The 14,953-nt window shown below is 53.6% G+C and overlaps 1 protein-coding gene across 5 annotated transcripts in view; it reads right to left on the bottom strand.

Annotated features, from left to right (window-relative positions):
- PRRC2B (proline-rich coiled-coil 2B) overlaps nucleotides 1-14,953 on the bottom strand; it is an 87,197-nt gene that overhangs the window by 8,829 nt on the left and 63,415 nt on the right. For 3 of the 5 annotated variants that reach the window (XM_008588046.1, XM_008588042.1, XM_008588043.1), the window contains exons 16-28: nucleotides 12,782-14,863; nucleotides 11,313-11,518; nucleotides 10,608-10,753; nucleotides 9,847-9,988; nucleotides 8,195-8,274; nucleotides 7,486-7,677; nucleotides 7,150-7,347; nucleotides 6,596-6,682; nucleotides 5,363-5,467; nucleotides 5,017-5,209; nucleotides 4,004-4,101; nucleotides 2,902-3,029; nucleotides 2,129-2,369 (exon numbers count right to left, since the gene is read on the bottom strand). In XM_008588046.1, the coding sequence (XP_008586268.1) occupies nucleotides 2,129-2,369; nucleotides 2,902-3,029; nucleotides 4,004-4,101; nucleotides 5,017-5,209; nucleotides 5,363-5,467; nucleotides 6,596-6,682; nucleotides 7,150-7,347; nucleotides 7,486-7,677; nucleotides 8,195-8,274; nucleotides 9,847-9,988; nucleotides 10,608-10,753; nucleotides 11,313-11,518; nucleotides 12,782-14,863 (3,898 nt within the window). The remainder of the gene's footprint in view (nucleotides 1-2,128; nucleotides 2,370-2,901; nucleotides 3,030-4,003; nucleotides 4,102-5,016; nucleotides 5,210-5,362; nucleotides 5,468-6,595; nucleotides 6,683-7,149; nucleotides 7,348-7,485; nucleotides 7,678-8,194; nucleotides 8,275-9,846; nucleotides 9,989-10,607; nucleotides 10,754-11,312; nucleotides 11,519-12,781; nucleotides 14,864-14,953) is intronic. The other 2 variants (XM_008588044.1, XM_008588045.1) reach the window with 1 other exon arrangement.

The raw sequence follows: 14,953 nt of genomic DNA on the forward strand, positions 1-14,953 counted from the left end.
GGGGGGGGGGGGGGGGGGGGGGGGGGGGGGGGGGGGGGGGGGGGGGGGGGGGGGGGGGGGGGGGCAGCACTTTTTGTCTCTCGGTCACTGTCCTCCTCATCTCCCTGTTATTGAGTCCACAGTGGACGGTCAGAAGGATCTATTGGAATTACATCACTGAGACTTGGGGTGGCAGACCCTTGAGGGCCGTGCTTCTCCTTGGAGCAGCAATAGGGTGCAGGACGAAGGTACAGACGGCATGCTGCCATTGTCAGAGCACCGACTCAAGGTGAGGCACCACCTGACCTGAGACTCTAAAGGATGACCCTGGCTGCTGTGTTGACAGCGGACGGACAGCAAAGCCCAAGGCAGAAGCAGAGAGATCAGGGAGGAGATCCTCAGAAGACTGGACGGCAGGTGGGCAGAGTTGACGACAATGGCTACATTCCGAAACCTTTCTAAAGGCGGAGTGACAAGACCCGGGAAGGATCAGAGGGGTGGGCAAGGGGAGGCAGGGGACCAAGGACGATGTGGACTGGACAGACAGGAAGACCAGGAGGAAAATCATGTGTTGGACACATTTAAGTTTGAGATGCCACGAGACATGAAAGCCATGAAACTGGGCAGTCCTGGATCTGAGATTCAAGTCCAGGGGCCAGATCTGGGCTGAAGATGCGGATCTGGGAATGATCAGAACCTGGGACTAGAAAGAGGCCCAAAGACAGGGCCTGGGGGCACAACAACAGTTACAGACTGGAGAGGAGAGGGAACAGTAAAGGAAGAGGGGGAGGGAGGAAACCCTGGGGTCATGTCTTCAAAACTGAGGGAAGAACATGATTCAAGGGCGGGGTGGGGGTGTCACTGGGTCAAATGCTGCTGCTGAGCAGTACAATGGGGTGGCCAGGGCATGGAGTCAGGAGGACTCTGTGTTAAGAGGGCAGCATTGTAGCATGTTTCTGTGCTGACAGGAAGTTCTAGGCACTGTACTAGGCATGGGGGGACAACAGTGGACAAAAGGGACATGTTCCCTGCCTTTGTAGTGCTTACTGTCCGGTGGCCTCTTGTGCTCATGGGCAATGAATTAGACAAGCAAGCTCCATTTATTTATTTATTTATGGTCGCTACTCTTTTCCAATAATGCAATCAAAAATATTTGTGCTCAGAATGGATATTCTATATTTATCATGAACATTGATATTATTTGTGGAATGCCTACATTATTAGCCCTAAATTACATTAGGTCAGCTTATAACTACCATAAAATCTTAGAGAACACTTCATCAGTTTTGTTTCCTGGGGTGACACAGGAAGCAAGGTCGCGGCGGGTGGGTGAAACAGGAAGCAAGGTCGTGGCGGGGCGGGTGGTGTTGAGAGAAAAGTGCAAGTCTGCGAGAGCTTCTGGGAGGGTGGGGACCGGCTTGGAGAGAAGGGGCTCTGGTGGATCTGCTGATGGGGGAGGAAGGAAATGAGGCCAAGGGAGTGGGGGGTGATAGAACGGTGGATGGCAGGTCCCAGGGGATCAAAGAATTTTGAAGTTGGGTCACTAGAGGGAGTGAGTTAAGAAAGAGGTGACGACTGACCAGTACCTTAATTGAGATAATGGAAGAGGCACAGCTATTGGCAATGGCCAAGCCGAGGCAGGAGTATGGTGGACAGAGCTGAAGTGGACAGGGGAACAGGTGGCAAGGATGAACTGGGAGGACAGGGTCATCTATGCAAACACCAAAATCACCACTCCAGGAGTGTGGACTGCAAGCCAGGAGTCAGATACTGCCCCCAGGTCAGGGGAGAAGAAGACTAGAATCAAATGTGGGTCGTGGTAACGCGGCACTTGCAGCAAGAAGGAGAGCTGGCCAGGCACAGTCCATGGTGTGGGCTTCAGGGAGAAAGGAGGGAGAATGGTCTAGAAGCATCAATGAGTGTGCAGGAAGAGGAAGCAGCTGTACCTGGTGCTGCAGGAGAAGCAGCGCTCTGGGGAAAGCCAGGTCTTAGGAACAAAGAGGTGATGGAACTGTTCAGAAGAGGCTAAGCCCTAGCAGCCTGAGAAATAGTCACAGTGGCCACAGACAGCATGGTAAATGAGTACACACCAAAGGAAAGACAAAGGAAAGGCCTGGTGCTCTGGGGTGGGAGTGGCTGAATTCCTGACCTGTGGGAGCTGGGAGTCCAACATCTGGGAGGCACCCAGACCAGCAGCCTGGCCAAGCTGGCCCTCGTAGACCAGGGTTTGGTTTCCACTCACGGGCTGGTAGGGTGAACCGGACTGGGGCTTCACCATCTCTAAGGGCTGCATGCCAGGGAACGCTGAGTACGGAGGCTTCAAGGCTGTGCCCCCAGAGAGAATCATGGTGCTGGGCGGTGACAAGCTGGGGTGCATGTACACCTGAGATCTGCAAAAGCCAGATAGACAGTGGGGTCAGGTGGAGGAGCACTCTGGTGAATCTCACATGCAGCAGGCATCAGAATGCCCAGAAAGCTTGCTGAACACAGATCCCCGGCCCTACCCCCAAAGCTTGACTAAGAGGGTCTGGGATTGGCCTGAGAATCTGCATTTATAACAGGCTCCTGGACGGTGCTGAAGCTGCTGGTATAGGAACCATAGTTTGAGCATCACTGGAATAAACGGACACATCCAGGAAGACCTGCAGGATGCCCAAAGCACAGGACATCAGATACATGGAAAAAGCAGACCAAAGGCAGGGGAGGGGCAGAGGGAGGGAGCAAGGGAAGGGGCAGGATGACAGGGGAAAGGAAGGACAAAGCCCACTACCTATCAGCCAGGCCCATGGTCTCTCCTACAGCCCCTGCCCCCACCACTGGCCCCAAAGCAGGGAAGTAGGGGGTAGCTGCAAGACAAAGGCAGCACGAAGGTCTAAAGCCATGGCCTCCAGTTGCCAGCTCCAAGTCCCCACGTGAGCTCACCTGAAGGGCTGTAATGAGCTGAAGATCTCCTGAGACTGGGAGACGGGAAGCCCACCCCTCAGTCCAAGCTGAGCTTGAGCCTGCAGAGACGTGTGGAGGGAGATTGGGATCTGCTGGGCAGCGGCAGCCTGTGAAGGGGAAGACAGGCACCAGGGTAACTGCAATGCCCTCCAGGGTGGTGTCCACCTCCCACTGCCCTGGCCCCTCTCCACATGGCAGCCAGGACACTGCCCCGAATGTGAATTCCAGCACGTCCTTCCTGGGTTTCCCTTGCTCTTGAGATCAAGCTTACAGCAAAGGACCAGCGGCAACCCCAGACCACATTACATCCTACACTGGAACGCTGCTCAGCAGTGAGAGTTGATCCTGGCTGCACGTGTCAACAGAGGCTACTTTCAGAAACTAATGTTCAATTAAGAAATGTACATAAAGAAGGATACATGCACTATGATCCAGTTATATGAAGATCAAAATCTTGTAAAACTTAAGTATACATTTTAAAAAAGAAGTCAGGACAGGCCATGTCCTCTGTCCTCTGACCTCTGACCCTGAACCTGCACTAGCAGCAGATTCTGCCTAAGAACTCCACCGTCATGTGGTGCAGCCACATGGGTCTGTGGGGTGCCTGGAACATGTGGAAGGCCTAGCACCAGCTTTAGGAGGAAGCATCCAAAAATCATCCCCTTGCAGCACAGAAAGTACGCCAATCCTGCACAAAAACAAATGCCTGCTCATTTCTAAAACTACCTCTTTCTAATGCATCCATGACTGGGAGTCTAGGCCTTTCTTCTCTTCATCAGAAGGATACCTGATCACCAAAGAAAATTCCATTTTAGCTAATTCCCCAGCTAGGATACAGGAAAGAGAACTTTGAGAAAGGAAAATTAAGCAGAGTCTGGAGCATTTAACTCCATTTCTATCCCTTGTCTCTTGTTTATTCATTCAATAAATATTTTCTGGCTGCCATTATGTGCCAGGTGCTGGGCATCGCATGTGAGGGATACAGAAAGCAAGACAGACAATGAACAAATAAATGGAGAAAGTAATTATGCCTTGTGCTGCACCTTCCCTCCCCGCACCAGGCCACCTGGCTTGCTGTCACCTGTTGGTAACTCTGCTGCTGAGGTATTGTTTGTGGAACCAGCCGGGGCTGACTTGCAAACACATGGCCGTCCAGGTACAGAGGTGGGAGGTGGCTGCCTGGAAAGAGAATCCGGGAGGAGGTAGAAAAAGATCAAGTCTTACTGTTTCTGAACGTCCCTTTAGGGGGGACATTCCACACGTCTACTCTTCCCAGGGGACTCGGTGGGGATGAAGAGGGTGGGTGCAGAGGCTGCTTGGTGTCTGGCTTCTGCAGCACGTGCCCACTCCCAGCACACCTGGCGTGCACCCCAGGGAGCTGGGAGGCTGCACATCAGGCCCACTTTTCCCACTTAACCACTCTCCAACTGCCCTGGACACTGGGCTGGGTAAGAAGGAGGGGGGAGGTATTCTACTCGAACTGAGGGCTGCCTTGGTCTCTCAGTCACCGTCCTCCTCATCTCCCTGCTATTGAGTCCACAGTGGAGGGTCAGAAGGATCTATTGGAATTACATCACTGAGACTTTGGCAGCTGGGCCCCCAAAATCCCCATGCTCTCCCTTGGGGCCCTAACACAGTGGCAAGGATGTGACGCTAAGGGTACAGAAAGCTACCACTCATTGAGGGCTCAGATGATACAAAGCACCCTCCAGGTAAGAGCTCACCCACAGGCGCACCTACCCCTGGAGCATCACCTTCACCCCCATTTTATTTTACAGAGGAGGAAGGTGCAGTTCAGAGAGGGAGCAGCTCGCTGGCAGAGGTGGCACAGCACTGGCATGGGACCCAGGTTCGACTCAAAGCCAAGTGTGTGCTCACTCCTTTCCTCTCTCTAGGACATGCTAGAGCCTCGCCATGGTCCCACAGCCCCGACTCCCAGTGTAGGGAAGCAGGAACATGAGAAGCTGTGACCACCCGGCCTAAAAACAAATTGCTACTTCTACATGCCCCTTCAGCAAAGCATGGCCAGTAACCCAATGTTCTCTCAGTAATGAACGGAGAAGGCTCCAAGGCCGGGCTCAGGGGATGCTCTACCTGGCATAGAAGCAGAAGGTGCCACAGAAGCCACAGGCATGGGTGGCATGGATACGCCACCGAAGGAGCTGTAGTTGACCCCGTTGGAGGCACCTGCAGAGGACGGAGGCTGGATGCCTGAGCCAGTGCCTCCTGGAGAGCTCTGCTCCGGCAAACTGGGGGAGTTTTCCCAAGCCTTGCGTGCAGACTCCATCTTTGGAAGCAAGGGAGGGGGAAGGATGACAGTTACTCCCAGGGTGGCAGTGGACAGTACAAAGCTAAGCTTCGGGGGTGGCGATTCCTCCCTCCTGCCCCTCTACAAGCTAAAGCACCGTGCAGGCCCTTGACAGCTCAGGGCTGGTGTTACCTTCAGAGTGAGGTCAGCAGTGGGGAAGGACATGGGGGAGAGGCCGATGGCCCTCTGGATGTGATGATCCCGCCGGAGGATGGGAATACTCTGTGTTAACCCTGCCTGGAGAGGGGGAAAAAGGAAACCATGGAACACAAATGGGCAGGGTAAACCAGACGGCTTGTCCACGTTGCATCTTCGCGTTTGGCTATGTACTCCAGACCACAACTTATATCCTCTATATGGTGGCCTTCATCAGTTTCCTCTACAGAAATCCATGGAGAGCCCCTTCCACACCCACACTGCATGGAGCCGCCCTCCAGACAGGACAGTCAGTCCCACCAACATAAAAATGGACTGGCTGCCAGCACGCAAGCACCTGGTTCAGCAGACGCCTAACTCCTGGCATGGAGATACCCAAGTCCAGACAGAGAAAGGCCATGGCTATCACTCAGCCCCTCAGAAAACTACGAAAAAAAAAAGGTAACAAAGGCTGGAAATGCTACAGCTAGACTCTCTTGCACCCAGGTGTCCATGCGCACATTATAGCAACTCTGAGGCATCTTGGAGTGAAGCCACTTGTTTAGCCCACCATTTTCACATGTGACCACAGACCTGTTCTTCATTCTATACCTGTCAACATTCTGCAGCAATGATGTTCCTTGAAACCCTCTGGGAGATGCCGCCCAAAGGATTCATTCAGCCTATCTACTGAGCACCAATTCCACCAGACTATGAGGACAGAGCAGTGAATAGAAATGTCACTGTGACAGCCCTGGTTGTGGCCAGGAGTGGCCCACAACTGATGCATCTCCCTGCTCTTGAGTCCACGGTGGAGGGTGAGGAGGTCTGCTGACCACAACAGACTGAGAGCACAGAATGCAAGGAGCTCCAAGTGGTACAGGTAGGGCCTTCAGACAAGGCCCCCTACTTCAGTTGCGTCACCTACTGGCCATAGAAAAGACAGTCTGTACCAGGTTCAGCCTGCACCTAGCACAAAGGAGCACTGTGGAATAAAAGAAAGCCAAATAAACTTGACCTTAGGAATTACATTTTTTCCCCACTGGTAGTCGCAAAACCTAAGTGTGAAACATTTAAGCAACTTGCCAAAGGACACAGAGTTGGCTAAAGACTGAGTCACAACTTACACCCCGAGTCCCTGACTCCAGACAATATGTCATCTCTCCTTTCACTCAGGGCCTGCCAGCGACAGGTACACAAGCAGAGCTGGAGGTGGAAGTGCAGACTTACATTACTGGCCAAGGCGTCCTGGAGTTTGACAACTGGATTCCCTGCAGGTCCTGGGGCAGAACCAGGTGGCAAGCTGAAATCGGAGTCCTGAAAAAAAGGGCACACAGACCACTGACATCCTCCTGGTCACCTTTCCCCAGAGGCACACATTAATGTGATCAGTCCCCGAGACTCAAAACTCTACTAAGCAGCGTTCACCAGAGCCACACCTGAGCAAGGTGGCCAGATGTTTCCTGATGGCACATAAGGACGGAATCCACCCTCGCTCCTCTGTCCCTGCCCACTGCCCCTAGTGGTGAGATTGAGACAGGGAAGATCACTGGCCTGCTTGGTCTGAAAGCCTGGCCAGTGATAGGAAGGCCATCTATAGGCGATTCACCAGCACCTGCCCCATTCGTGACTCCACGCCTCTGCACTTTCCCCAGAACTGCACTCAGCTCCCATCTTCCTGCTCTTTCTAGGAGACAAACCTATCTAAGCCCCTGCCTTTCCAAGCACCAAAACAAAAAAACAAAAACAAAGCAAAAGAAGAAGGAAACAAATCAAAGCCTCACTTTTGGATTGACTCCAAATTCAATAGGTGGCACAGGCAGCACGGAGTCCACGTGAATCTCTACCCCGTTAACAGGCGGGACGACGGCCCCTTGTAGCCGCTCGGCCCCCTCCGAGCCCTTTCTGTTTTTCAGAGAACGCTCATTGCCGATGGGTCCTGGTCTGTGTTCCTTGTTCTGTCCTGAACCTTGTTCTGAATCCTTGATGGAAAAGCAGAGAGGCTGAGACACACAGACTGGAATGACTCCCATCTCTAGCTTCTAAGTGTCCTGGAAATTGGAGAAGACAAGACAACAGCACCTTCCGCCCTGGCCACTGTGAGGGGAATTCCAGGTTACCTTCTGCTCAGATTGCTTCTGAGCCTGCTCCTTGTGGCTGTCGGCCTTGGGTTCTGCCAGGCCGGGCCCATTCATCTCCTCTGGTTTCATAGTACCATATGGGGAGCTGCGCTGGGAGGAGGTCGCAGACGACTCCCGAGACTCGGCACTCAAGTCAACGCCACTATCTCCCTGGCTGCTCTTAAAACCCTGCTGTGCAGAGCACAAAATGGGTTAGAGCCCTGATCCCAAACTCCAAAATGCAATCCTCTAGAAAGTGAGATTGCATGTGGGACTAAGACAATCTCCCCCAACCACCTGCCCCTTGCGAACTCCTGTCCTGATCTTGGTCCTGACCTACTGATGGTGCCTGACAACTTACACATGGCGAAATGCACCAACCCTAGTCAAGCTCATGGCCGTGAGCTTCTCTGTGGGCCCTTGACCGAGACTACCAAAGTCAGTTCACTCGTGACCCAAACCAGACTGAGCTGGACACCGAGACCAGTCCTGAGGAGGCCGTCACTCAATCCCTCTCACAACCCAGGGTGGGTTTCTTTCTCCCGCTCATGCAGGCACCACACACAGACCAGAAATCAAGAATGAAGAACAGCGACAAGCCAGCGCCTGTGGAAACGGCTGTTGTGGCAGAGGCCTGGGGCCAGCTGCCACATAGATGGTCAGCACACATGCAGCGCTTGAGCAGCACACACGTGGCGGCCACACTCACCTCGGTGGAGCCAGGCTCGGTGCTGAAGGCAGTGACGGCTTTCCGCCAGGAGTCACTGGCTGAGGCCTGCACAGGGAGGGCTGCCAGAGGGAGGAAGACAGAGTCAGGGCAAAGAGGAACAACCAGTCTGCATTTATGGGCTCTTAAAAACAAGCACAGGTACAGCTTACAGAAATCCAATTCCCTTAACTGCCCCCACTCCCACAAATGACACATTAGTAAACAGATGTGATGCACAGGAGCTGGTCTGATAGCTATACCCAACTTTCCAAAGTCCTCAGACAGATTCCAACACACGTTTCTCAGTATGTCATCAATTATGTGCTATAATAAATACATTGCAATTTTTGGCCCACCTGTTTGAATTCTCTATCTACCCCTGCTGAGTTGATGCTTTCTTTCACTTAAGCCAACTATTTATTCCTCAAAGTTGGCAGCTTCTATGAAGTCTTTGAAAGATCCAAAGGGTATTACTCAAATCTTGTTAGCTCATGACTATTCTGAGAATTCAACAAAACCCTGAGTCCAGAAAAATGTCTATGCACACCAAACTTTACATACTATTTTATAGTCCAGGGGCCTTCTGAACCATCCCTAGACCCCTAGTCTGAGCAACCAAAGAATCCTGGGGGAAAAGGAGGATACGCTTCAGTCTACTGCGCACAGCCAAACCGATCTGGCAGGAGGGCACTTCTGAACATTTACACTGCAACAGTCATCACTCACATACTCTACCAAACGGAGTTGAGTGTTGTCTAATGTTATTTTGCAATGTACTGGAACCGAGGTTTTCACCAGGGACATGAGGACAGGCTGTGTGGTAACACTGAAATAACCAAGGCCCAGATCCCAGCTTTTGGGTGTTTGTCATGCGGCCCTAGCATCAAGTCACTTCACTCTGTATAAAAATAAGCAGAAAATAGATGATCTCTCTAGGTTCCCCCCTGCCCCCCACGAGCTGTCAAATGGCCTTGTTTTATTCTTCTATGTACTCTGAGGGCTCATAATGCAGGGCCGCATCCAGAGTAGGCATTCAGGAAGAATCTGCTCAGTTAAAATGGTTTTGTATTTTAAAATGAAAGTTACCAGAAAAATGGCATTGATTTAAATAATTTAAAATAATAAATTCAAAATAATTTTTTTTCAGGGAAATAAATTTTCCAAAAAGTAAGGTGTGCCTTACTCTCTTGTTTGCCTAAGAGAGTGTTTAGGGAAGAGCTTACGGAACCCCCTTCCTGCACAGGGAAGGGCACGCAGTGAGGGCAAGAGAGCTTCCACGCCCTGCTGGCCTCCTGCCAGTTCTTTGCTGCTCTTCCACAAGGTAAGAAGAAAGGAAGCCTGACATGGACAGAGTGCCAATCCAACTCCCCTAAGCGACCTCAACTCACAGGGCTGCCACTTCCCAGATCACTGGGAGTACTGGATACTTGGCTCTTCCACCAACTTTTAGGTAAGTGAAATTTTATATATGTTCAGGGGCTGCAGCAGCAAACAGCATTAAGATGGCATTCCACATTCTGGCTCAGCAGAGGGGCCCAGGACACAGGCACTGCTCCATCTATACACACGGCTCAAAAGCAGGATATTCCCTGGAGACTGGGTTTGTGACTCAATCTCGGGCCAAGCAGCTGAGTCCAACAACCCTCTCTCACCTGGGCTGCTACTCTCCCAGATCTCGGTGCCCAGGCTATTGCCAGGCACGGTCACATCGCCTTGCTCCAGGCACAAGTTGTTTTGCTTCTTAGCAAATCGAGGAGGAATACGGGAGGAAAGGCCTCGACCTTTGACAGGAACCTAAGGAAGAAAAAAATAAAAGGTGATGTAGTTTAGCTTGAGGCATAAAGAATGACAAATTCTCCCCAGGAGAAGTATCCTGGGCACCAAAATCACACCACCTGAAACTGCTGTAGAGATGCTTCTTGGCTCGCATGGCTCCCAAGACCTCACCACAGGGTGAACTACAATGCCAGCCGGTCCATGCCCAGGAGAGAGCTGATAGGCCGGTGGACTGTGGTCTGTGCAGCAACCAGTCCCAACTCTGCTTTAGTGCAGGGTCTTGAGACGCACGACGCCAGCAAGAGGAATCTCACTCCACTCAGGCCAGAGCAGGGTGTAGGGAGGATGGGCTCAGGCTCAGGAGGCTGATAGTGGACTGAATCCTGGCTTGGCCACATTCTAGCTACTTTCACTCTAGACCCTCTTTGTGGCTCAGTTTATTCCTCCATGCGCTAGTGTCTACTCCCACAGGGCTACAGTGACAGTAGGCACTGGGAGGTAATGCCTGCTTAGTGAATGGTCCTTTTCCCCTCTCTTCTGCCTGGGCTTTGCTCAGGACGCTGTCATCCTTCTGGCACTGGCTCCTTGGGAAGCAGCAGCCCTCCTGCCCCACTCCCTCCTGGCCTCACGCCCCTACCTGTGCGGCTTGCTCCTTCTTTCGTCTCTCCTCCTCCAGCAGGCGGCGCTGCTTCTTGGTCAGGACTTCGATGAAGCCTTCACCCACCACAGAGCCCACCTCACTCTCCTCCCCAGGGCTGGACCCGCAATTGTCAATGACGGCATCTGAACCAAGATTTCACGAGAAGGGATAGTGTTTCCATTCATCAGAAGGCAAGAATAACCCAACTCAATAGGCACCTGATGTCTAAGAACAGACTCAGCACAGAGCACCTAGGAATCACCTGGCTCAACGATGCCAAGGAGCTGCAGCACACTTGCCAGGGTTTACAGCAACCTGGACAAGATTTCTGCACCCTTCTCATGCCCTCTCTGAGCTAATATATTGTCGTCTCAAACCAACGAGGCATCAGCACACTTAAATCTCAGCTCTGCTCCTAACCAGCTGTGTGACTTCGGACAAACCACTGCACCTCTCTGGGCCTCAGGCTTCCTCTCCTTAAAACCGGAAAGCTGTAGGGCTCTATGGGGATTCAACAAGGCTGTGAGCAGCACGAGGGCAGGAATCCTCTCTTCTACTCATCACTGCAGCCCCAGAGCTTAGCCCCGGGCAGCCCCAGCATAGTTCTCAGGAGCTAACACATCCTGTGAAGGGCCTGTCACTCTGCTGTGGCACTCAGCTTTGCCCAGGTCCCCCCCTGCAGGTGAAGGTGAGCAAACTCACTTCCATAGTTCAGGTCAAACTGCTTCATGGTCTCTCCCTGTTCACCTGCCCGCTGAGCAGTCAACTTGGCCTCCTTCTCTGCCTTCTTACTGGAAGCTTCAGGAATGTCAGCACTGGCATGGGCTGCCCGCTCCAGGGTATAGGGTGAGTGGCCGCTCCCACTGCTGCAGGTACCAAGACCTCCAGGCAAGGCCTCGTCTGGGGACCTACAAAGGAAAGAGGATCTTGTCAACTCAGAAACGACCAAAGGCTGGGGAAGGAGAGATAAGAAAACACCTGCATATGCACACAGCCCGCACACAAACACAGCACCCTAATCTAGGTCCATGTCCTTCCACTGACACCAGCAACAGAGCCATCATGTGCTAACCCACATGGAAGACCACCCCAGCAGCACTATCTGAGCAGACCCTACCTGCTTATGGGGAAAGCTGCTCTTTCCAACCCCTGCCCAGGCTCAGCACTTCTGTTCCTCCCCACTGAATGCCAAATGCAGCAGACTGCCAGAGGGTAAGAGGAAGGGGGAATGCATTTAGAACAGAGCTGCTGACCTCTCTGTTCTTACTCAGAACACTGACCACAGGAGGCCCGGGCCTCACCCTGCTGCAAGGCTCTGGGGGCAGAAATCAGCAGAAAATCCAGGGCTCAGTGTCTGGGGCCTGGAGAGCTAGGCTAGACTGGCAGCTGAAAGAATCTGGGTCCTCCGGTGGCTGTTTCTGTGCCTCAATTCTAAGGGGAAAAAGAGGGTAGCCAGAACCTTTCTCAGGATGCTTTGAGGGCAGGGTGGGCCCCAGCACACCCCACTATCTGAGGCACGGACTCTGCACAATCAGTAGACCCTGGCTACACATGCAACCTTTGCCTGATATGGGGCAGCCTGTGGGCAGTGAGCTGACACTGAGCACATACCATGCACCTAAAGCCTATAATTCCAGAGAGGATATGCTCATCGGGCCTCAGGCAGCCTGCTGCCCTTTGCTCCTGCCAGCTCCAGCCACGACAAGGCAGCCACCCCCACAGTGGTATCTTTTCACTGCCAAGAAGCAGAGCCGCTAGGGGAAGGGCCACCTCCATGCCGGCAGAAGGCCAGCAATGCCGCACTGGGACACAGCTCTGGAGCAGGGGAATCTGGTGCACCGAGCAGTGCTCGCCAGGCTCCAATGCCCAGGCAATGCCCTTGTTGCAGTGGCCCCTCAGCAGGGCTCCAAGGATACATGGAGGCTAAACTTTTGGGACAAGAGCTGGGACAGCAGCCACAAGAGGGCCACTGAGGGGTACTCTAGTTTCAGTCTTATCAAGCCACAACACAACCACAGAACAGCACAAGAGAAAACAGACAAGCAATGCAAGAGCGAGTGATGGGGACGCTCCCACGCGGTGGCCAAAGGCGGGTGGGCATGCATGAGATCAGTGCTGCTGCACGACAGGACAACAACAACAACAAGGACCTGAGGGTGCTCTGGCTTTACCTTTTGGCTTTCAAAGGCGTCCCATTCTGTTGGCTCTCATAGCGGGGGGAAGTTTCACCACCACCTGGCCTAACGGGTTTCTCCCCAAACCCTCCCGGCTCCAGCTTTCGGCTCTGTCTGTCAACCAGGGGTCTCTGACTGGAGAAGCTCCTCTTGGCCAGCTCCTTCTTCTCACCCAAACTGGCCCCAGACAGGCCACCATCCACCTGGGAGTCGGGCTCAGCCACATGGCCTTCTCGGCGCTCCCGCCGCTCGCTGAAGTCACTGCTCTCAGAGGCCGTCTCCCACTCCTCGTTGGCATGATCGGATGAGTTCTGGTAGGAAAGCTCGGGGGACCTACGCCCCATGGTGCCGCTCTTGTCCCCAGGACAGAGTTTGGACCTGCCTGGCCACTGACCTGCCAGCAAGTGGGGCTCCTCCTCGGGTCCCCACAGGCCCAAGGATTCACGCTCTTGTCGGAGTCGCCTGAAGCGAGGGGGTTTATCTTGGCGCGGGGGGCGCCTTCTCCTGAAGGGCCTGTTCTCTGCATTTTCAGAATCTGCCACATGGTCATCTTGGAAGAAGGACCTCTTGTCCTCTAAGCGGCTGTCCTCGAAGCCCCTGCCACCAAACGAGTCAGAGTGTCTGTAGGAGTCTGGGATATAGTCTCTGTCCGTGGACCGCCGGGACCCGCATGGGTCAGGGGAGCCGTACTCCTGCCAGGAGCTGCCTGGACTCCTGTTCTGCCAGTGGGGCGACTCTTTGGAGATGAAGGTTCTCCGCCCGTAGCCGCAGTTGCTTAGGCGGGGCGGCAGGGCTCGCCCAAAGGCCCGAGGGCCTCGGCTCTTCCCATCCAGACCGTTGTGGTCCTCAGGGTACACCTTGTTGGACCGCCAGGAATCTTTGAAGTCGCCTTTCTTCGGGGCACTCTCCTCCCTCTCCAGGAGTGAGCCCTCGTTCCCATTCTCGGAGCCCCGCTGCCGACGCCGCTTGGGCAGTTCTTCATACTCTGAGCCCTCACTGTGGGTCTCGCTGGCAATTCTCCGCCGGGGCTTGGGTCTGGGACAGTCGTCCGGCTGGGGGAACTCTCGCAGTCCCCGGGGTCGGCTGCCACGCTGGCTGCTACTGTAGATGCCGCGGGCCCCAAGGACTGCCCCGCCACAGATGCCACTTGCATTTCCGCCAGCCGGCCGACCACGAAAAGTAAACTCTCTGAAACCACGGCCCCGACTCCGGGCCTGCCCTCTGCCCCCAAAGGCCTGTTCCTCATCAATAAAGATCCAGTTGTTTCTCTTTGTTGGGGGAATGGTGCTGGACTCTCGTGACAGTCTGGTCTCCCAGCCCTTGTCAGGCTTCTCGTCCTCTTCAAACTTGTTGGCCTCATGGCCAAAACCAGCATGGGCAGAGCCCTTGTCTTCCATAGCAGGAGGGGAGGAGTTGGCCAGGGTGGGATCATTCTCTTCGTCCTCGTCCTTTTCTGCCTTGCAAATCAGCTCTTTATCCTTGGTCAGGCGGGTGCTCTCCTCCCCTAGCTCCTGCTTAACCTTTTCTAGCTCCTTCTCCTTATCTTCTACCTTGAGGGCTTTTAGGACTGGTTTCTTGATGGGCCCCGACCTCCGCGTCTTGCTCGGCTGCTCCTGCTGCTGGCTGCTGGAGCTCTGTGGCTCATGTGCCCACTCAGTCTCCGAGGGCGGCTGTTTGTTAGGGCTCCCTTCCTTCTCCCAGGAGGAGGCATTAAAGGACGGCTCCTCCTGAGGTGCTTCCTGCTCGACACTGTTGTCTGTGTCGGTGGCCTTTGGCTGGTGGCTCATGTCCCAATTGCCATATTCTGTCTTTTTCTCAGCTGGAACAAAGTCAGGCTCCAATGGGGAACACCTGAGGTTTTGGGTGTGACCCCCAGGAGAACCTGCTTCCTGAACATTTTCTTGGGGTGGAAACAAAAGCTCCTGGCCTATTCTTTGAGAAGAGATACAGCTGTCAAAGTCTGCTTGGGCCTTCTTGTCAAAAGCACTCAAGTACTCCTCCCCTCTCTCCTCAAAGAGATCGCGCTGGGCACTTACGCCCCCTGACCTTCCGGCTGAGGCAGAGTAAGAGCTTTCATTCCTGAAAAGGAACCAGAAAAATCAGTCAATGTGATTGGAGCCTGGTTCCTGGTTTCCATGCTGAACACAGAGTTTAGTTTAAAAAAAAAAA

Source organism: Galeopterus variegatus, unplaced genomic scaffold (assembly GCF_000696425.1).
Source record: "Galeopterus variegatus unplaced genomic scaffold, G_variegatus-3.0.2 Scaffold4646, whole genome shotgun sequence".
In the NCBI taxonomy this organism is placed as follows: Eukaryota; Metazoa; Chordata; class Mammalia; order Dermoptera; family Cynocephalidae; genus Galeopterus; species Galeopterus variegatus.